Genomic DNA, 21,859 nt, shown 5'->3' on the forward strand with positions numbered 1-21,859 from the left:
ACAGACTAGATGCAGGAAGGATGTTCCCAATGGCGGGGGAGTCCAGAACCCGGGGTCAGTCTAAAGATAAGGGGTAAGCCATTTAGGACAGAGATGAGGAGGAATTTCTTCACCCAGACAGTGGTGAACCTGTGGAATTCTCTACCACAGAAGGCAGTTGAGGCCAATTCATTAAATATATTCAAGAAAGAGTTGGATATATTTCTTAAGGCTAAAGGGATCAAGGGCTATGGGGAGAAGGCAGGGACAGGGTACTGAGTTTGGATGATCAGCCATGATCTCATTGAATGGCGGAGCAGGCTCGAGGGGCCGAATGGCCTACTCCTGCTCCTATCTTCTATGTTTCTAGGTTTCCTACGAAGAATACACAGTTGATGCTTTTTTACAAAAAAATTTATTAACAAAAATTAAATCAATTTAAATAGTACAAAATACACAATTTTTTTTAAAAAATTGTCACAGTTTTAATGGCAACAAGTTGGATAAAGCACATTTAGCTTATTGTAAAGTTATAATTTCACATTCAAGTAACACTTACACATTTGTGCTTCGGTTTTTCATACCACTTAAAATGTCCCTCTTTAGTATTAACTGCCAGTTGACATAATAAGCAAGGCCACTTTAGGGATATGAACATTTGCCAAAACTGACCATCACAGTTCATGAACATGTACGAGAAAAGCGACAACGGGGCATTAACAATGCTATTAGATTACAAAATGTTGATATTGTGCAACTCAGTTCAAAGCTTTTTCAAAGCTTTAATTTTCCAAAAGCCAAGTGCATTGTTCAGTTTTATTTTATATATATTAGACTTAAGACATTTCATTCCACATTTACGTGAAGCTAGAAATTTTTTTAAATCCTGACTGCAGGAACATTTTGGTTCCAAAAAAACCACAGGCTCCAGAATTTTCATACAAGGCTCAGAAATTGAAAAGATATTTTGATAAGTGGACTTCAGAAGATGCAAATTCAATGCAATGTATTTTGGCAACAAAATATGACTCTTACAAATACCTGTGTGAAGAGTTCTCATTTTCTGATTGGCCAATGTGGCTTGCAATTAAAAAAGTTTCTCCCAATTTCCATTGGCAATCAACTGTCAGACCTCTGAAGTTTGAAAAGTAGGAAGTCAGGAATGAGCACCAAGATTCTTCAGCAATTAGAAACCTTGCAGATTTTTTTCACAAGCAAAAAAAAAAGTGCACTGCAGTCACAGCCCTGAGAAACACACAATATTGCACCATTAAACTTCCAAATCAGAAATCAGATCGGAGTTCAAGCAGATCACTAGAGAAAGAGAAGCAGAGGGAGTAGCAAAATAATTCCCACGAAAAGCATCCCTATGAAATGCTGTAGCGTATTTCATGGACACATTAATGCAAGTTTGTTATTCACATAAAAGTGCGTTCCTTAAAAGGAAGTGAACCCTAAATGCAAACTTACTCATGTGAAATTTCAACACCCAAATCGTCTTTTGTTGCTGCTCTACTCCAAAGAGAAGCACAGTACTGTAGTTCTGGCCACACAATGGAAAGTTCAGCTAATGCTCCACTCAATTTTTGGCTCTTTGAGTTGCCAGAATTTACAATGCATGCCATTAATTTAGGGATCCACTTTAAATGTGAATGTCATTCTGTCCCAGATTTCAAACACTCCCCATTTAAGTACTTTGTCATCGCCTGGCAATTGTTATGCAGTCAAAACAAACATTCTTGCCAACACCAATATGTAAGCACCTTCAGAAAAAACATGGCAATATTAAAGCCAGATATCAGACACTCATTTGCAATGAACATGTTACTAGTACTGTCCAGAGCATCTCTTCCATCCCCTTACACCCACCCACACACCCCCTCCCACTATTAGATCAGTATTTAGTCAAGAAATATTTATCTACACTTGAAAATTGTGTTGCTTACATCTCTGCTCCATTCAGCTGGTCTGCATTTGTAAAGGCAACAAATGGATAGTTATGCACAACATTCCCTTGAATTGAGTGCAAATTTATAAGAGGAGGTGGTGTAAAATTGTACTCTTTGGTAACTTTACAAATACAGATATGGCAATTCTTTTTCCAAAACTATTAATTTGCTCAGCAATTAAAAGAGATCGGCAGTAATTTTGAGAACTGGAAAACGCCCTCTGTCAAAGACAACATTGTAAGAGTGTTTTGTTTAAGAGGACATAGAAAAACAAATGTAAACATTAATCTCCGACTCTCCCAACAAATATAAACAGTCCCCAATAGTTCAGACTTCTTTCCCTCCCTTCAACTGACAAATATAATGTTCTTGTAGTAGTAGTTATCCTCCCCCCCCCCCCCATTACCAATAGTTGCTACTGTAGCGAGTTCAAATAAATTAAGGACACCCCCTCTTCCATTCAGCATATTTGGCTGTTTAACAAGAGTGAGGTTTAGCCTCCATCAGAGACTCAAATTTTGAGTTGGGAGGTTTTCATTGCTCTGTAGTGTTTAGGTTGACTAAGTGTTCCTTTTATTTACGATCTTCAGTTCAGGTTCAACAGCTTCTCCTCCCCGCATCTCTCTGCCAACCATGGCTAGAACATTTTTCAGCTCCTTCTCATCCCAACCAGCATTCTCTTGCGTAATTCAGTCTTCTATTGATCAATCCATCAGACCATCATTCACTTCCTTTCAAATCTTCCTCTTGCAGTACTGAAGTGCTCTATACTTCTTCAATGTTTACTTTGAACCAACCAAATCACAAATAAACTTAAAAAAAAGTTATAGAGCAATTCCCCTCAAATTTCAAATGTAACTTCACGTTGTATCTCTGCTGCCAAGATAGGATTAGGGTCAACCTGAAGAGAAGAAAGTGGGTCAGAATTATTTTGAAACCATAGCAAGTCTCTGCAAAGTAATATAGAACAATCAAGTCTTATTACGGTAACTTGAAAAATCTAATAATTTGTCACAATGCTGAAGAAATCTAGCTTCCTCATTAAAACTCAAGATTAATTAAAAAAGGTTAAACGTGTTCAAACCTCTGAATAAACTGGTGGCGGCTGAAATCTGAACTCCTGAATATAAGCAAAGATGGGGCTCCCAAATTCATGCTCCAAGTGATCAGCCTGTGGAAGGGATGGAAATTGTCTGGCAAGGTCTTCCTCAGACACAACATCAGCATAGTTGGGCGGAGCTGTGGAGAGAGAATAGCAAGGGAGAGCTTTACAAACTGCATAACTATCAATAAAGTAGTCACCAGACCAAAAGAAGCCATGAACCCAGTATCTCACTAGCTCTCAGCAATATACAGTAGCTGAAGAAGTATTAAACTTACGAGTGATTCTGTAAGTTAAAATCATTCTGGCTCCCTTCATTAGATTTTGTTACATAGTGTGTGCAATAGATACTAACTGGAGGGGGAAGAATTCTTACCTTCAGGCTGTTCTGGCAGGGCAAGCTGAAGCCAACTCATGTCCATGCTAGACGTTCTGCTTCCGAAGCTGTTGTATGGGATTGTACCTATAACTATGGGAAGTTCCAGCATCAGCTTTTTAGAACCTGGAATGTGTACATAGATCTATACAAAAAAAACAAAAAATTAGGATTAAAACTGAAAATACTATGGAAAAATGTATTGCTATACTTTTTAGATATAAATATCCAAGAGATTAACATTTATTTCCCTTCTTTTACGACCTTAAGTGTTAGTTGCTTATCTACACAAGTGCCATTAATGGGAAAGGTGTTGAAGAACATATTATAGGATTTAAAGACTAAATGATAAAAGTAGTGCAATATTAAGGTGCTTTCAGAAAACTTATGAGGTTATGTTTTAGTATGTAGTTAATATACTTACAGCTAAAGAGTATTCCACCCGAACAATGCGGCAGTCTAGGATAGATGGGTTCACTGGTGGTATTTTGAGGGCTTTTCCATTCCAGGACTCTGTGCTACCAGAAGCAACATGGTTTCCACGAACATTTGCAATCACCTGTCGAAAGGTCTTGGTTTTCTCATTTGCAAGATAAGTCTGGGTTTGAAAAATAGCAGCTTTTGGCATAATAAGCCTCGAAGAACAATTCTCAAACTCTGCATAGATTGGGATTGATTCGCCTGTTACAAAATAACTTACAATTAAACACTGAAAAGTACACATTAAAAAAAAAAAAATTAAGAATGGAAATGAACATTTCTTATTTAACTCACCATTACAGAATCCACTTCGCTCAATTTTGGCACTTAGTGATATTGGTCCAGAGGTAAAAATCCAACAACCGATTGTCTTCTCTTTACTTTTTGACACTGAAGACTGGAAAGGAAAACGATAAATACTGCATCAGGAACAAAAATAGTAATTTTATAAAACTTGGAGATTTCCAGAGGCGTTACTCACAGGCAGTCTGGAATCTGAAGCATTGTTGTGAAGTTTAGTTACTAAAATAACCTCTCCCTTTTAAAGTCATTGCTCGGGTACACTGGAGAAGTGGTCTAAATGGATCCTAGTTAATTTTAAGTTATTTGCAGTTAGTGAACAATTCTTGCAAATTGCCAGATGCTTCCAAAATGTCCAGCTCCAGGTCAATCTATAAACTTCCCTCAACAACAGAGGACTTGGATATGAAATAACTACCTTGCTTTATATTGTTATACTTTTCACTGAGCTACCTGGTTGCATGTAGTCAGATTTGCATGTAATTAAACTTGTTACATAATATAACAGATCTGAATGCAATGAAGTCTCGTTGGCAAGTCCCTCAGAACATACAGGAAACTTTTTTAAATCTGGCACCGACGTGGTGCCGGTTCATCAAAAATTCCAGATAACCGAAAGCTATAGTAAAAGATAGAGAGCTGAGAGCTCCGTATAAAGCAACAAACCCCAAGTGCAGAACAATGGCCACAAGTTCCAAGCATCTCTGTAGCTTAGCAACAGCTGCAGCCACACCCTTGCACAGCAACAGATCAAGGAAGGCAAGTACAATATGAAGTAAAACTTACCTGAACCTACTCCTGAATTTTGCCGGTTAACCGAGATTTCCGGTTATTTAGGTGCCGGTAAATCGAAAGTTTCCTGTAATTTACACGTGTCCCAGGGCCTAGGTACAAACTGCCACATTTATACTGCTGTGCAGATTCTGCCACTTAAAAAGTTGACTCAGGTCACTGTACAACGAACTGTGGGAAGTTTGTACAGGTCAATAAACACACCAGTTTCCTGGCCTGTGCAAAGCAACCAGTCAACAAGTGGCAAATACCACTACCTCCCGAGGCTCCCACGAGAACCACTTTTTGGTGGGCCCTGGTTCCTGTGGAGGCAAAAGCTTCATCTTTATTTTATTGTGCTGCTCTTAGCAGCTCAGCAAAATAAAATTGCAGCGAGTTATTGTTTGTAAGCTGGACATTCACTTTAAAACTTAAAATTTGAATGTACAGCCTTTATGTCAGATATTTAGAACAGGATCAGTTGATCACATTAGTTATTGATAAATGCAAAAGGACAACCTTGACTAGCGGGTTATGTACCTGCAAGATGTAAAATGCAGGCATGTAAAGGGCCCCATAACAGTAGTTCAAATAGAGTTTACAAAAATGTTATTGTAGTATGAAAACACAAATCAACTTACCAGGAAATTTGGTGCATTAACATCAATTTGACTTGTCACAGAGAATTCTCTCTTCACAATTTGGTTCGGGACACCTGGCCGCTCTAGTATTGCAGTCACCCAATATTTAACACTGCCGTATTTCCCATTGAAGGATGTGACCAACGGCCTATATTTTAGACAAATAAAATGAATTATAGAATCTTTGCTGCTACTAAAAAAAAAAATTAAAAAAAAATCACTTTTTTGACCAGATATTAGTCTGTCACTTACCCTTGTGGAAGATGAAAGCTGAATGGAAATTCATGTTTCCCTGGTTGCAATGTGAAGCACCCTTGATCACCTGAAGGAAATAACGACAAATTTATAGAACAATTATATAGAAAGAAAAAAATGCAAACACTAGAAATCTAGAACAAAAATGTTAATACATAACAGGTCAGTTACTTGGCTTTTCAAAATACTGATAATGTTCCAAGCAGAACTTTTCTTGACTGCAGCAGAGATTGCATCACATAGAAGGCAAATGTTTTTAACTTGAGAAGAATTTTCCGAGTATTTTTGCCTTGGGATGGTTAACGACATTAAACACATTGGCCCATAAATTCTGTTCCCTACGGCTGTGTCGGTTTTACGCATGCGCTGGAAGCCGGAACTTCCGTTCTTTGAAGAAAGGGCTTCACAGGTCAAACGCCTGCGCGGGAGAGGCAGCGCATACGGCTGAAACTTCTGTTTTTTTCCCCCCCCACAGTTGCTTCAGTCCAGGTAAGTCTGAAACGGCTGCGCCTGGAAAAGCAGGCGCAAGGTCTGCTTTTACCAGGCTAAGAGGTGAAGTAAAAAAAAAAAAATTCCACTGATTTATCATTTTAAAATACTTTTAAAGGTAAGTTTATTTTTAGTCCCGTTAAAAACTTTATTTTTTCAAAAATTTAAATTTTTTGTTTAAAATAGTTTATTTATGTAATTTATAGTCATTTTAAAAATGTGATTTAAAAAAAAAATGTATGAAGTTTTACTTAAGTTTTGGGGCTGATCTCTATTTATAGATTCCTGTCAAATCTATGAATGGAGATTCCCTGCTGTGATTGGCTCCCCGTGGCCCACATGATCCCAGGGACGCTGCGAACTACCTGCGCCCCTGGGATACGCGAGCACTGTGCACCGGCAGTTTGAAGAAGCACAGCAACGGAATTCTGCGCCTCCCGGGAGCCCGCCGGTCCAGGTGGAGATTTTTCCAAATCGCAGCCCTCCGCCCGCGGGAGGACTGCGAACGGAATTTCTGGGCCATTGTATAAATGCAAATTGTTGTGGTCATTGGCCCTTTTTTTTCTCCCTTTCTTTTGCCTCTTCCAGGTTACATGGCTGCAAGGATGGTGGCTGGGTAGGGAATGACACATTAAACAAACAGAGGCCCTTCTGCTGTCTTAGGTGGATGTAAAAGAACCCATAGCCACTATTTCGAAGAAGAGCAGTGGAGTTATCCCCGGTGTCCTGGCCAATATTTATCCCTCAAATCAACATCACTAAAAAAAAATGATCTGGTTATGATCACATTCCAGTTTGTGGGAGCTTGCTGTGACTACACTTCAAAAAAGTTTTAAGTGCTTTGGCGAGTCTGGCGGTCGTGAAAGGCGCTACATAAATGCAAGTCTTTCATTAGCCCCTCAGAAGTCTAAGCACTACACTAACACAGCAGATGGGGAGGACTTGGTGCATGTTTGAGCACCACCACTTAATTTTTGCAAAGCAATGTAATAAAAACAGAAAATGCTGGAAACACTCAGCAGGTCAGGCAGCATCTGTGGAGTGAGACAGAGTCAATGTTTCAGGTCGATGAAGAAGGAGTTAGATATATTTCTTAAGGCTAAGGGGATCGAGGGATATGGGGAGAAAGCAGGGACAGGGTACTGAATTTGGATGATCAGCCATGATCGCATTAAATGGCAGAACAGGCTCGAGGGGCCGGATGGTGATCTACTGCTCCTATCTTCTATGTTTCTATGACCTTTGGTTAGAATCGAAATGCCTTGACGTCGTAACCAAGAAGGCATGCCAACACCTGTTCTTCCTCAGGAGACTGAAGAAATTTGGAATGGCCCCCCAGATTCTCTCCAACTTCTACCGGTGCACCATCGAGAGTATCCTGTCCGGCTGCATCACTACCTGGTATGGCAACTGCACCGCCATAGACCGCAAGGCTCTACAGATGGTGGTGAAAGCTGCACAACATACTATAGGAATTAAACTACCTGCTGAGCAGGATATCTACCCCGAGAGGTGCCCGGGGGGGGGGGGGGGGGTGGGGAGGGAAAAAGAGGGGAAGGCCCTGAGAATCAAAGACGCAAGCCACCCCAGCCTGCTCCCGTCCGGTAAGAGATACCGAAGTATACGGTCTCATACCAGCAGGTTTCGAAACAGCTTCTACCCCCAGGCCATAAGACTCATGATCGAATAATTTATTACTGTTTTATTTATTACTGTATTTCTATTAGTATTTTTATCATTGTCATATTTATTCCAATGTTGGGAGTACTCGTAAAAATCAACATTTCATTGTGCAGTACACATGCCTGCTGCATATATGACAAATAAAATTGAATTGAATTGAAATATCAGTTGTCTCCCGATCGATTCTATTTGCAGCTGGAGGGAGTTAAAATTGGGAGGGAGTTACAATTGGGAGCGTTGTCTGCAAAAGAATGTGGGGGGGGGGGTAGAAAAAGGAACAAGCAGCTTGTGTCAATGCCTGGTGTCCAGCTAGTGAGCCTCTGGTTACCTGTGGCCTGCCGCAGGGTCTGCTGCTGTTGCAGGTACACCACCTCCTCCCGGTACCTGGGCGCGGCGGCCGCTGCCGGCTGGTCACTCCAGCTGACGCGAGCGCAGCCCCTCGCCTCCAGCCGCAGCACCGCCACCGCCAGCGCCAGCCCGTCGCTGGCCTCCAGCAGCACCTGGCCCGACACCCGGTCGCCGCTCGAGTAGCCGCTCCCCTCCGCGCTGTCCAAGACGATGCCGAAAGTCCGCAGCACCTTCAGCCCCATCGCCAGGGTCAAGCCGGCCGCTTTTAAAAAGGTTTGGTTCGAGCCGCCGAGGGGCTACAATCTCTGTCGGAGAGAAACGGCGCGGATTTCCACCACTTTATTCCAGCATAAACCATCGATATCGGCGTTTTTGCTGGTCCTTCCCCCACCCTCCTTTCAATTAAAATAAATCACTGCGACCATGTCACTCTAACAGGGCTGACAGTGTGAGTAAGAGTTTCACTTAGCTCCCCGACCATGTTCGCACCCAGCCTAACCTGATGGACAATCAGCCGCCTCTGCCTATGCACCGCCTCCGCCGGCATTTCCCTGCTTCTGATTGGCGGCGCCGCCTGCCACTCAAGCACCCCTTGGTTTTGGTGGATGGAGAGGCGGCACTCGCCCGCTCGCGCTGTCCAGCTGATCGGAGCGTGATCGCCAATCAGAAGCCGGCGCCGGCACGTGCACAGCATCGCCACTGTGCACATGCCGGGGCCGCTGGCCAATGGCAGGCGGCTTCCGGCATGTGCACAGCCGCTGCTCGTCTCGGCGTAAACAGGCCGTCAGCTGGGCCGCTGTTGCCGTGGCAACCGGAGGCGGGTCGGGGCAGCGACTCAAATTATTTTATGTCTATATATGCAAAAGGTACAGCTGTTGCTTTTTTTGATGCCTTTCCCAGCTGACTCAATGAATTTTGTGCATTCAGTCTTCGCCTCTGATTATATCAATCTGCCGTATCATATTCGGGTTAACTTATTCTAGAATATTTATGGTGTGGAGATGCCGGAGTTGGACTGGGGTGGACAAATGTGAGAAGTCACACAACACCAGGTTATAGTCCAACAGCTTTATTTGAAATCACAAGCTTTCGGAGCGCTGCTCCTCCTTCGTCAGGTGACGAATATTTAAGTAGAATGTCTAAGCCCAGTTTAGGGTTTTTCGTTGCTTTAGAAGGCCCTGATCTCTGGATTATTGCTCACTTCTGACATGGACCTACCAACTTCCATCTTCTGCCTTAAATACTATTCCTCATTTTCCTTCTGACTCCAGATCAACTGCCACAAATGCCCATGGCTACCCTCACAACCTCGCCATCTCATGTGGCTTTGGTCCATTTTTTGTCTTAAAATACTCCTGTGCAATGCCTTGGTGCGTTTTACTACGTTAAAGGCGCTATATAAATGCAAGTTGTTTTATGCCTATAATAATCTGACTTCATCTCCCAAAACATTGAAGTCTTCTTAAATAAAAACAGAAAATGCTGGAAATACTCAGCAGGTCAGGCAGCATCTGTGGAGTGAGAGAAATGTTTCAGGTCGATGACCCTTCATCAGAACTGGAATAAATTGGAGATGGAACAGGTTTTTAAGCAAGTGTCGGAGCAGGGAAAGGGGGGAGGGGAGGAAAGAACAAAAGGGAAGGTCTGTGACAGGGTGGAAGGCAGGAGAGATTAAGAGACAAAAGGGATGATGGTGCAAGGCAAAAGGAGATGGTAATGGGATAAGTTAAGAAACAAAAGATGACTCTAGATGAAGTGTAAATGGCTCTGGCAGAATGATCGACAGCTGCCATGTGAGAGAGAAAAAAAATTAAAAAAAAGAGAGGGGCAGAGGTTCTGGTCTGAAATTGTTGAACTGGATGTTGAGTCCAGAAGGCTGTAAAGTGCCTAATCGAAAGATGAGGTGCTGTTCCTCGAGCTTCATTGGAACAATGCAAGAGGCCGAGGACGGAGAGGTCTGAGTGGGAGTGGAGCGGAGAATTAAACTGACAGGCGACCGGAAGCTCAGGGTCACCCTTACGGACTGAACGGAGGTGTTCCGCAAAGCGGTCACCCAATCTGCGTTTGGTCTCCCCAATGTAGAGGAGACCGCATCGTGAGCAGCGAATACAGTATACTAGATTGCAAGAAGTACAAGTAAATCGCTGTTTCACCTGGAAGGAGTGTTTGGGGCCCTGGACAGTGGGAAGGGAGGAGGTAAAAGGGCATATATTGCATCTCCTGCGCTTGCATGTGAAGGTGCCGGGTGAAGGGGAAGGGGTGTTGGGGGTGATAGAGGAGTGGACCAATGTGTCGCGGAGGGAGCGGTCCCTTCGGAATGCTGAAAGGGGAGGTGAAGTCTTCTTGCCTACCTGCAACCCCACTAGACTCGTTCTATGCCTTGGAAAAACTACCCCTCCCAGCTCTCTCACCAGCTTGCTCTCTATTTCCCAACTCCCTCTCCTCTGGCCCTCCTCCCATTACACATGCCAAACCGTTGACATGCCAAACAGTTCCCTCACATATGCTTTTGATGTCTCATCCCGACCAAACCACTATCTCCCATTCCCGTCGTTCCCCTTCCCCTTCGTTCAGCTTCCACCTCTACACCCTTGTGTCAGGACCACAGACTAGAGTGCACCTGGCACTTCACTAGACTTGTTCGCCACAGAACCCTGGCTTGACCATGTCGAACATTAATGTGCTTTTCTCTCTGTGGCCAAATCCTCTTGCAATGCCAGGATCATTCTGGAGGGTTGGGACAATCCATGACAACTTCTTTCTATGACAACTGTCTCCTCAGATAAACAGATTATCTGGTCATTATCACACTGCTGTTTGTGGGAGCTTGCTGAGCGCTAATTGGCTGCTGCGTTTCCTACATTACAACAGTGACTACACTTCAGAAGGTACTTCATTGGCTGTAAAATGCTTTAGGACGTCCGGTGGTCGTGAAAGGCGCTATATAAATGCAAGTCTTTGTTTCCTCAAATTTTCTTCTCCAGCCCTTCCATCCTCACCATTGACATTAATTGCAGAAGGCTCATGAACTTCTCTGTCTCAAAGATTAAGATAATCTGCATAGGCACTTCATCTGCCGTCTCCCCCTCTTACCCCTGTCCAATCCCCCAGAGCTTTGTTACTTTGTAGATTTTATCCCATCTCCATTCTGCCCTCTCCATGAGATCCATCTCCTCTCAGACCTCCTCCCCACCCAACTTCTGACCACTCAGTTACTTGTTCTGGCTCGTTCTTTTTAATGGCTCATTTTGCTGTTCCTGGCCCTTTTAATACTGCCGGAATCTCTGCCTCGGCTCAGAAAGCCTGATGTTGATCTATCTGTTCTCTTCAACTACTTTCCCATTTCAAACCTTCCTTTCTGCTTTAAGTTTCTTGAATTTGTCATCACCTCGCAACTTTGTGCTCACTGCTCCCAAAGCTCTTTGTTTGAATACCTTCAGTCCAGCTTCCATCCTGTCCACAGTAATGAGGCTGCCGTGGGCAAAGCCTTCAGTGACATCCTCTAAGACTGTGACTGTTCCTCCCTGCCCTCCTTAGCATCTGCAACATTCGACATAATCAATCATACTATTCTCCACTACCACCTCTCCACCATAGCGCATCTGGGTGGCATTGCCCCTACATGGTTTCACTCCTACCTGTCACTGCACAGCCACTGCATCTTCATCAATGGCTTCTTCTCCTGTCGCATCCCGAGTTCCCGAAGGATCCATTCTTGGGACAGCTTCCATACATATGCTGGCAACATCCAGCCTTACCATTCCACTACCTCCATAAACCGCCTCAGTGCTGGCAGACTGTCTATCTGACATGGTAAATGAGCCTGAATTTCTTCCAATTGAAAACTGGAAAGACCAAAACCATTATTTTTGACCCCTGCCAAAGCTGTGCATCCTTGCTACAGCTTCTATTCCCCTCGCTGAGGCTGAAACAGGCAGCATTTAACCTTTATTTAAGATGAGCTTCAAATCCCATCACCAAGATTTCTTACTTTTATCTTCACAATATTGCCTGTCTATTGGCCCTAACCTACTCTCAGTCCTTCCAAAACCCTTATCCAATCCTTCATCACCAGATTTCTCCAATGCTCTGCTTGATGATCTCCAACCTCTATACACCATATCACAGACCTCCTGTTTGTATAAATGCTGGAGGGTTCCACATTCAGGTTAGCAGTGGTGTCCTAACATGGCCGCCATCAACCAGCCGAGATTCTGTGTTCCCATTTCTGTCGTGGATATAATTTAAGTAGTTTTATTGGATCTACCTTTGTGTTGACTCAACAGAATGATGCCAGGGATGGAAAACTAGTTACGAGGAGAGACTTGAGAAATTGTGACTATTTCCACAAGAACAGAGAAGGATTAGAAGAGATTTAATAGAGGTTTTAAAACAAATTCTGAAGTGTCTTATTAGAGTGAATGGGGAAGGTCTATTTCTTCTGGTTGGAGAGTCAATGTCAATCCGTCATCAATTTAAACTTTTCACTAAGAAAGTGAGTAAAAAGTTTAGAAGAAATGACTTTTTGTCAAACTTTGTTAGAGCATGGAATCCTTTGCCACAAGGAGTGGTTGAGACAGAGACTATTGCATCTATTAAGAGAAAAGTGGACAAATATTTGAAGCTGGAAAATATACAGGACTATGGAGAGACAGTGGAACAATGGGATTAGTTTTGGATTGCTCTAGTAAACAGCTGGTGCAGACATAATGAGCAGAATGGTTTCCTCGTGCGCTGTAAATTTCTATGGTTCTATATACCAATCCTCTTTGTATACTTTTAAAAAGGGAGCATAAAATGATGAAAAAATAGTTTGGTTCTAAAACTTTAGTAATCTGTATGCAATAGATTCAATAATAACATCAACTAATATGCCCATTTTTCTAACATTTCTTTCACTTTCTCTCATGCAGTTTTAGAACTACACCGAGAGAATCTAAGTTTATGGCTGGGCCCCACTGAAACTGCCTGAAGGGTGCCTGGGACAGATGTGAGTTGTTCTTTACTCCTCAAGTGCTATGCTTTTCTCCCTCCTGTTGTTGAAACAGCTCACTGTATAAATGAGGAGGGAGAAGCTCCAGATGATTCTGAATATAAACAGGTATTATTATTCTGCTACCTTTATTAGATACTAGCTGGAGTGCCCGGCGGTGCCGAGGCTTTTTCGAGGGCATGTTGTTGTTGGAAGAGAGAGAGAGAGAGCGCGACTGGGGGGAAGAGAGAGCGCTACTGGGGGGGAAGAGAGAGCGTGACTGGGGGGGAAGAGAGAGAGCAACTGGGGGGGAAGAGAGAGAGCGACTGGGGGGGAAGAGAGAGAGCCACTGGGGGGAAGAGAGAGAGCGACTGGGGAGGAAGAGAGAGAGCGACTGGGGGGGAAGAGAGAGAGCGACTGGGAAGAGTGGAAGGGGGGGGAAGGAGGGGTGGGAAGGGGGGGAAGGGGAAGGGGGGAGAGAGCGCGACTGGGGGGAAGGGGAGGGGGGAAGGGGAGGGGGAGGGAGGGGAAGGGGAGGGGAGGGGAGGGAGGGAAGGGGAGGGGGGAGTGGGAGAGGAGGGGAGGGGGAGAGGGGAGGGGGAGAGGGGAGGGGTGGAGGAGGTGGGGGAAGGAGGGGGGGAGAAAGGGAGTGGGGGAGCCAGCAGACCGTCTCCCCACTGCCGGCGATGGCTCTGCTGAGCTCCGTGCCACCCCACGCACTAACATGCCGAGCGCAGCGCCCCGGTGAGCCCCGCCCTCCCGAGACCGGGCCTGAGACGGCCGATTGCGGCTGGCCGGGCCCGGTTGCCTTGGTAACCCTCCTCCCCGCTCCGCCTCCCGATCTCCGGGCCTGGGCCTGAGACGGCCGATTGCGGCTGGCCGGGCCCGGTTGCCTTGGTAACCCTCCTCCCCGCTCCGCCTCCCGATCTCCGGGCCTGGGCCTGAGCGGCCGATTGCGGCTGGCGAGCCCGGTTGCCGGGGTAACCCTCTCCGCTCCCCCTCCCCTCCCTCCCCCCGCCTCCCCCCCCGAATGAAGCGCGAGGAGGTTGCAGTGAGCCCAGCCAGCCTTTACCAAGATGGCTGGCCGCTGGTTCAGAATCAGGCCCAGCGGGAGGGGGGGGGGCCAGAGGTGAGGGGTGGGAGGAGCTTGCCACAAGACAATTGCCTAGGGTCCAGCATGGCTGGCAACAGACGCCCAGGCTTCGAGGCCCACCTGCAAAAACGGGGAAAGGTAGGAAAATTAATGAGATTAGATAAAAGATTTAGAAAGTAATTAACTTTTTTAAAAAACAATATGGGCTGGATTTTCCTAAGCCCCTGGAGTCGGGTTGGAGGCGTGCGGGCGATAAAAATCGGAGATCCGGGGGTCCCGACCCCATCCCGCCTCCAACCCGCCTCCATGTCAATTTCATAGGAGTCGGGTTGCCGACAAGTGCTGGAACCCGACTCCCAGAGGCGGGAAGGGATTAAAGGCAATTAAACTGCCTGTTAACAGGTAGTTAACAGGTAGTTTTTTGCCTATTCGCGATTTTTATTGCTGGTTTGTGGGCTTCCCGACAGCTCCAAACCACGAAAAGTTTTCGAGGCGGGACGTGGGTCTGAGGTCTTGGAGGGGTCGAGATGCCCAGTGTTCAGGTGAGTGAGGGGTGCAGGAGTGCAAAGGTAAGTGTTTAAAGTGTTTAAATAAGTTTAACTTACTTTTACTTACCTTTACAGGAGTCCTGCATTCCGGTGTCGGGAGTCGGCTGCAAGAACCACAGAAGCTCCGATTTTTAAAAAATCAGCTTCTTGGTTTCTGCAGCAAAATGATTTTAAAGTTATCCTGAGAAAGGACTGAGGCTGAATTAGCTGTTTTTCAGTGCTTGACAGCTTCAAACAGCTGTTAAACACTGATCTTTCATCTGCCAAAAGCTTTTGACAGATGAAATGTCAATCTCTGACGTCACCTGTTGCCGGGTGGCCCTTAATTGGCCTGCTGAGCCCACAGGGCGGGCTCAACAAGGTCAATCAGAGGAAAATCCAGTGGGTTGGCCACATCTCCATGGAGGCGGGACAACAAGCCCGAATGTGGGTTTCCCACCTCCAACCCGCCCCCGTAGCAAAATCCAGCCCTATGTGTTTTAAAAGCAAGTTTTTTTTTTAAAGACGCAGAAAGCGGGAAAAAGAAATGAAAAGTTTGGAATCAAGATGGCGGCGACTCACCTCGGTTCAGAACGATAAGGCCCGCCCACACACGCACCGATTGGTCGACCGTCAGGTCACCGAAGCGTAGGATTGGTCAATCGTCCCGTCACTCAACTCTAGGAGGGCTCGCCCGCAAGCGCCAGGAACCCGCCCCCGCCACGCAGCGATTGGTCGACCGTCAGGTCGCTCGACCGTATGATTGGTCGACCTCGACGTCACTCGATGCTAATGAGCGGAATGTTGAACGTTTTTTGGATACCGCGGGCGCAATTTTTGTCTCGCCGAAACGTAAATACGCTTATGACGGTTCTAGAATCGTAAGCTTTCTTTCGATGTAACACACGTGTAGGTACACTCTATAACTTTCGAGTTTATACAATACAGACAGACAGACAGATGGAATGACAGACAGATCGACTGCTTTATATATATATAGATAGATTTGTTGCTGGTTATAATAAAAAAAACTCAGCTGTGCCTTGTACTTTAATCAGCTTGTTGTCTTAAATTCCAATATATTACAGAGCATAACAAAACTCCTTCAATTAGGGCAATTGGAGACAATCAAGGAGATGGTGTAAATACGTAAGAAAAAAGAAGGAACAAACTTGCATTTATATAGTGCCTTTCAGAACCTCAGGATGCCCCAAAGTTCCTCACAGCCAATTATACAGATTGTTTTTGGTTGTATTGAGGGATAAGTGTTGGCCAGGGCACCGGGAGAACTCTCATGCTCTACTTTGAAATATGCCGTGGGTCTTTTACATCCACCTAAGGACGGACGAGACCTTGGTTTAACATCTCATCCGAAAGACAGCACTTTCGACAGGGCAGCACTCCCTCAGTACGGCACTGTCAGCCTAGAATTTGTGCTCAAGTCTCTAGAGTGGAGCTTGAACCTGGTTGTTGATGCTGTTTGAAGATCTCTGACTATATCAAAATAAACATAATAAAATAAATCTACCAACACCTACAAAAGTAGTCTTTGTGACTTTCCATTTTATCACTACTGTACTGTGTTAGCAAAACCTAATCCACACCCAAACAAATGGATATTACAAAGTATTTACAGCACAGAAACAGGCCATTTAGCCCAACGGGTCTATGCCGGATATGTATCTTATTTTATTATTGAGTCTATTGCAGGGAGCTCACAGAAATTAACTAAACCTTTTTTGCAATCAAAATATCAAGATATATAATTTTTTAACACATTTTTTGATATATAGATTTTTCTAAACTAAAAAGGGATTTATTAGTTTACTCGTGCTTAACCTCACTGAAGGTGGTAACAGCTGAAATTGTGGGGGAGAAATTCGTATAGCAGCAGAAACTGGCGTGAAATGGGCGTTGAGACATGAACGCTCACCCGAAGACATCAACGTGAAGCTTGCTGGATAAATCTGGTGAGCTGCGGACACCACTTGGACGTCCCGATGCAGCCTGCCAGTTTTTTTTATATTCGTTCCTGGGAGGTGGGTGTCGCTGGCAAGGCCAGCATTTATTGCCCATCCCTAATTGCCCTTGAGAAGGTGGTGGTGAGCCGACTTCTTGAACCGCTGCAATCCTTGTGGTGAAGATACTCCCACAGTGCTGTTAGGGAGGGAGGTACAGGATTTTGACCCAGTGATGATGAAGGGTCGGCGATATATTTCCAAGTCAGGATGGTGTGTAACTTGCAGGGGAACTTGCAGGTGATGGTGTTCCCATGCACCTGCTGCTCTGGTCCTATAAGGTGGTAGAGGTCGCAGGTTTGGGAGGTGCTGCCGAAGAAGCCTTGGTGAGTTGCTGCAGTGCATCTTGTAGATGGTACACACTGCAGCCACGGTGTGCCGGTAGTGGAGGGAGTGAATGTTTAAGGTGGTGGATGGGGTGCCAATCAAGCGGGCTGCTTTGTCCTGGATGGTGTCGAGCTTCTTGAGTATTGTTGGTGCTGCACTCATCCGGGCAAGTGGAGAGTATTCCATCACACTCCTGACCTGTGCCTTGTAGATGGTGGAAAGGCTTTGGGGAGTCAGGAGGTGAGACTAATGAGCAGAATACCCAGCCTCTAACCTGCTCTTGTAGTCACAGTATTTATGTGGCTGGTCCAGTTAGGTTTCTGGACAATGGTGAGCCCCAGGATGTTGATGGTGGAGGATTCAGCGATGGTAATGCCGTTGAATGTCAAGGGGTGGTGATTAGACTCTCGCTTGTTGGAGATAGTCATTGTCTGGCACTTCTGTGGCGCAAATGTTACTTGTCACTTATCAGCCCAAGCCTGAATGTCATCCAGGTCTTGTTGCATTCGGGCATGGACTGCTTCATTATCTGAGGAGTTGCGAATGGAACTGAACACTGTGCAAACATCAGCAAACATCCCCATTTCTGACCTTATGATGGAGAGAAGGTCATTGATGAAGCAGCTAAAGATGGTTGGGCCTAGGACACTGCCCTGAGGAACTCCTGCAGCGAAGTTGGGGCTTTAGGAAATTTGGCCAGTGTCTATACTGGTTCTACATAGTTTGCAATACTATTTACTGCTACTTTAGGCTCCAGTTTAGGAGGCCGAGTGAAAAACTGGGTTGCACTTACTGTCTTGTGCTGTCTGCTCACATTATTTTTTTTAACTTTAATGTTATCTTTCTGTTATTGACCTTTTTTATCAATATTTTTGTAAAGGTTGTACTGCAGCAGCAAGTCCTGTTTTTAATTCAGTTTCTAGTAGCTTAAGTATATTTGAAGTAACTAGAAATTGAATTGAATATAGGACTTAGTGACAGTTATATTGTACTTAACTGTAAGTACAGTAGTCATTTAGAAAAAGCACTTAGGGCCAATATTTCCCTTTTTAATTAAGAAGTGAGAGAATGCTAATTTTTCTCTGTAATTAACAACCTGTTCATGAAATCACAGGAACATGTGGCTTTGAAATGTGTTATTTGTCAGATTGCAATTTTCTTACCAGATCCTAACTTGTGATGAAAAAGGCATTTTTTTAAATTGAAAAAGCGAGTATTTCACTCCCTTGGTTGCTTAGCCAAAGTATTTAGTACTTTAATTGAATTGCTGCATTTAGTTGCCATACTGCTGCAGCTGTAGTGTATTATTGTGCGAACAGCAAAAACAGTTCATTCTGTTAAGTTAAAATTAATATTGTGTAATAACTTGGAAGTTTTTTGAAGGCCTTCATCTGTATAACCAGTGTGATTGAATATAAGTTTCTGTGCAAATCCATAGGGCTGATTTTAACCCTGCTCGCCCGGCGGAACCAGGTGGGTGGGCAGTTAAAATCACCTGGGGGACTTCCACGCCTATGAACCCGTTCTCTTCCGCAGCGCTGTCTTCAATTTTATCCTGTTCTTCTGGGAAGGCGGAAAGGACACCTGCCGGAAACCAGTGGGTTCCTTCTTTAAATATGCAGAACAAGCTTCAATAATGTTATCGGAGCCTGACTGCTATTTTAACAACAAGCTTGAGTGGGAAAGCAGTTTTGACTTTCCCACCAGGTCAACTTAGCGGGAAAAGGAGCTGGGGTCAGAAGAGACTATTCTGCGGAGTTTAGAGAAGAAATGATAAGCAAGGTCAAGCTTTATAATCACTGATCATTAAAATCAAGGGAATTATAATGGGAGATGGAATGATGGATGAGGTATAGTAATTGATTAAATTGCTTCAAATAGCACCCCGCTTCCCTATTGGGGCACAACCTCTCAATATCTGGCGCGGGGGCGGTAATTTTTCTGGGGTGCTAAAAGTAGTGCCCCGGCGAAGTTAGCACCCCATCAATTTTTAGCCCTGAGTGTTCAACTGAACCACCATAACAGGCAAACTCTGAAGGATGGCACCTCCATCGATTGAGTACCCGCTCAATACTGTACTGGAGTGTCAAATAGATTGGCATGTTCAAGCTTGATCTATGCACCAAATTTTACAGCCAATTAAGTACTTTTGAAATGTAGTCACTGTTTTAATGTAGGCAATGCGGCAGCCAATTTGCACACAGCAAGCTCCCACAAACAGCAATGTGATAATGACCAGAAAATCTGTTTTTAGTAATGTTGATTAAGGGATAAATATTGGCTAGGTCACCAGGGCTAACTCCCCTGCTCTTTTTCAAAATAGTGCCATGGAATCTTTTACGTTCATCTGATAGAGCAACCAGGGCCTTGATTTAATGCCTCATCCAAAAGACGGCACCTCTGACAGTGCAGCACTCCATCAGTACTGCACTGGAGTGTCAGCCTAGATTTTTGTGCTCCAGACTCAGAGGCAAGATTGCTACCAACAGAGCCACAGCTGACAGGAGCGTGACAGCAACTAATGCACATGTTATTCTGCTGCTGTGGTTGAGTTGGGTCCCTTTAAAGACCATGAAGTCTAACATGCTATTCAACAAATAGATCCTCAGGTCAACCATTATTTAATTGTTTGGGTAAAGGACCATGAAGCCAATTAAAGTTTAGTTACTTTTTAGACTGTAAATCAGAACCCACATGGAAATGTTTGATTAAGTCTTGAATTTGAAGAAATAGCATATCAATTACAGAAGAATCTGGGTCGTGTTCTCAGGTGTATAGAATTAAGGTAGATGAAATTCAATACTGATAAGTGTAAGGTCTTAGACATTGGAAGGATGAAAAAAATGGGAAACGTACTTAATGAATGGCGGTGAACTAGCGAGGGAGAGGCTGAAAGTCATCTGGATTTGATGGTAGACTTTGCATTGCTCAAGTTCAATTATTGCTGAGCAAAACAAACCGTATGCTGAGCTATATTGCTAAATCATTGGAATTTAAGTCTGAAGCCCTGGTGCTGAAACTGGTTAGGCATTAAGTTGAGTACTATGTTCAGTTCTAGTCATTGAGGCACAAAGGAAATGCGCAGATCCTTTTAGCAGTGTAGGGAAGGGCACCAAGTCTGCTCCCTGGTGTTTGAGAACTGAGTTGTGATTTAAAAAGGATAAGAAAAACTTGAGGGTGGCTGCAAATGGGTGGGGGGTATCCAGTAACCTTATACCTCTACCTCCATGAAAGGAGACATATGGGAAGGAACTTTATAGAGCTATGGAATGAAGGTTAATCCTGAGTGCTATTTCAAGTTAAACCACGAGTCCAGGGCAAGGGGATTTAGGTATAAATTGGTAAAAAGCAAATTCAGAAGTGATGTTTTAAAGTATTTCTTCACGTGAAGAGTGATTAATACCTGTAGTGATCTTCTAAGTAGGGTAGCGGAGGCAAAACTTCAGTCATTTTGGGAGAGGGAGAGGAAATTGTAGGTTTTTAAAGGAAGGAGGAGTAAGATGGGTGAAATGCCAGCTCTCGTCTGTACTGTGTTTGCTATGGTTATATTTTAAGTCATAGGCTGCAGACATTCTGACTCCTCTGTGATGGATCCCAGGCTCTGTCTAGCATCAATTCATAAGTTCTGTATTTATCTATTTGTTTGAATACTAATTTGTAGCTTGGTCTAGGAAATAGAATGTTTCAAGTGGAAGCCATAGCTGCTGCGATAGTTTGAAGCTCCTTTGTCATAGCTTGAGAGCTAGCAAGCAAAGCTTAATATACATCACTGTCTGGAAGCATCGCATGTTAATGATAAACTTAAATTGGGCCTTTTAAATGCATTGATAAAAAGAAGTGATTTGATTTATGTCTTGAAGTAGCCCATACCAGCCAACAACAACCTAGTAGGCTTGGGGCCTGATTATATACATTGCGAAGGAGAGGAAGCCCAGCGGGGATGGACAGAGAAAGATAGTGGGTGCATAGGTTGAGACTTGAAATAACCATTGGGTGGGTGGCTGCAAATGGTGGGGGTATCCTGCAACCTTATGCCCTAAATTATGAATGGCTCGATTGACCGGAGTAAGAGGCTGAGACAGTAGCAGATGCAGGTAAGCCAATACTCCAAATTTAACTCAGGTTGGTGGCTGTGGATTTAGCTGGGGAGGCAGACAGCAGCCCCAGGCTCTAAATTTCAACAGAGCAGCTGACGGGGGTAGTGGGCTGCACAGAAAATACAAAACAAAATGGGTGTCTGGGCGAGGAGGACAATGTCGCATGATCCTCCCTCTCCAGCCAATCAGAGGTAAGTATGTGATTTACCCAGTGCCTTGTTTTGTCGCTCTGTTTTGAATCTTCCACAGCTGCTGTTGCTGCTCCCACAACTGTTGCAATGTAAACACTGACCATGGGAACTGCATCTCTGGACGGGATGAGCAACTGAAGATTGTTTAACTCAGTGTTACCAGTATATTCATTAGTGTGCATATGCGACACATTGCCAATTGTTCTTTTTTTTTTAAGTGTTATATTCCTCAAACCTAGTTAAAATTGATTTTTTTGTAGT

General features: G+C 44.3%; 1 protein-coding gene across 1 annotated transcript; it reads right to left on the reverse strand.

Moving 5' to 3' along the window:
• Positions 1-375: 375 nt before the first annotated feature.
• Positions 376-8,937, reverse strand: LOC147100105 (arrestin domain-containing protein 4-like). The gene is made up of 8 exons (XM_085968817.1): positions 8,354-8,937; positions 5,851-5,920; positions 5,599-5,746; positions 4,181-4,283; positions 3,831-4,087; positions 3,407-3,551; positions 3,013-3,167; positions 376-2,829 (listed from the first exon to the last, which is right to left on the reverse strand). The coding sequence occupies exons 1-8, from the start codon at positions 8,613-8,615 to the stop codon at positions 2,770-2,772; spliced, it is 1,200 nt and encodes a 399-aa protein (XP_085824943.1). The 5' UTR covers positions 8,616-8,937; the 3' UTR covers positions 376-2,769.
• Positions 8,938-21,859: the final 12,922 nt, after the last annotated feature.

This window comes from Somniosus microcephalus, chromosome 27, assembly GCF_052327205.1.
Source record: "Somniosus microcephalus isolate GS21.2 chromosome 27, FLI_Smic_1.0, whole genome shotgun sequence".
NCBI classification, from domain to species: domain Eukaryota; kingdom Metazoa; phylum Chordata; class Chondrichthyes; order Squaliformes; family Somniosidae; genus Somniosus; species Somniosus microcephalus.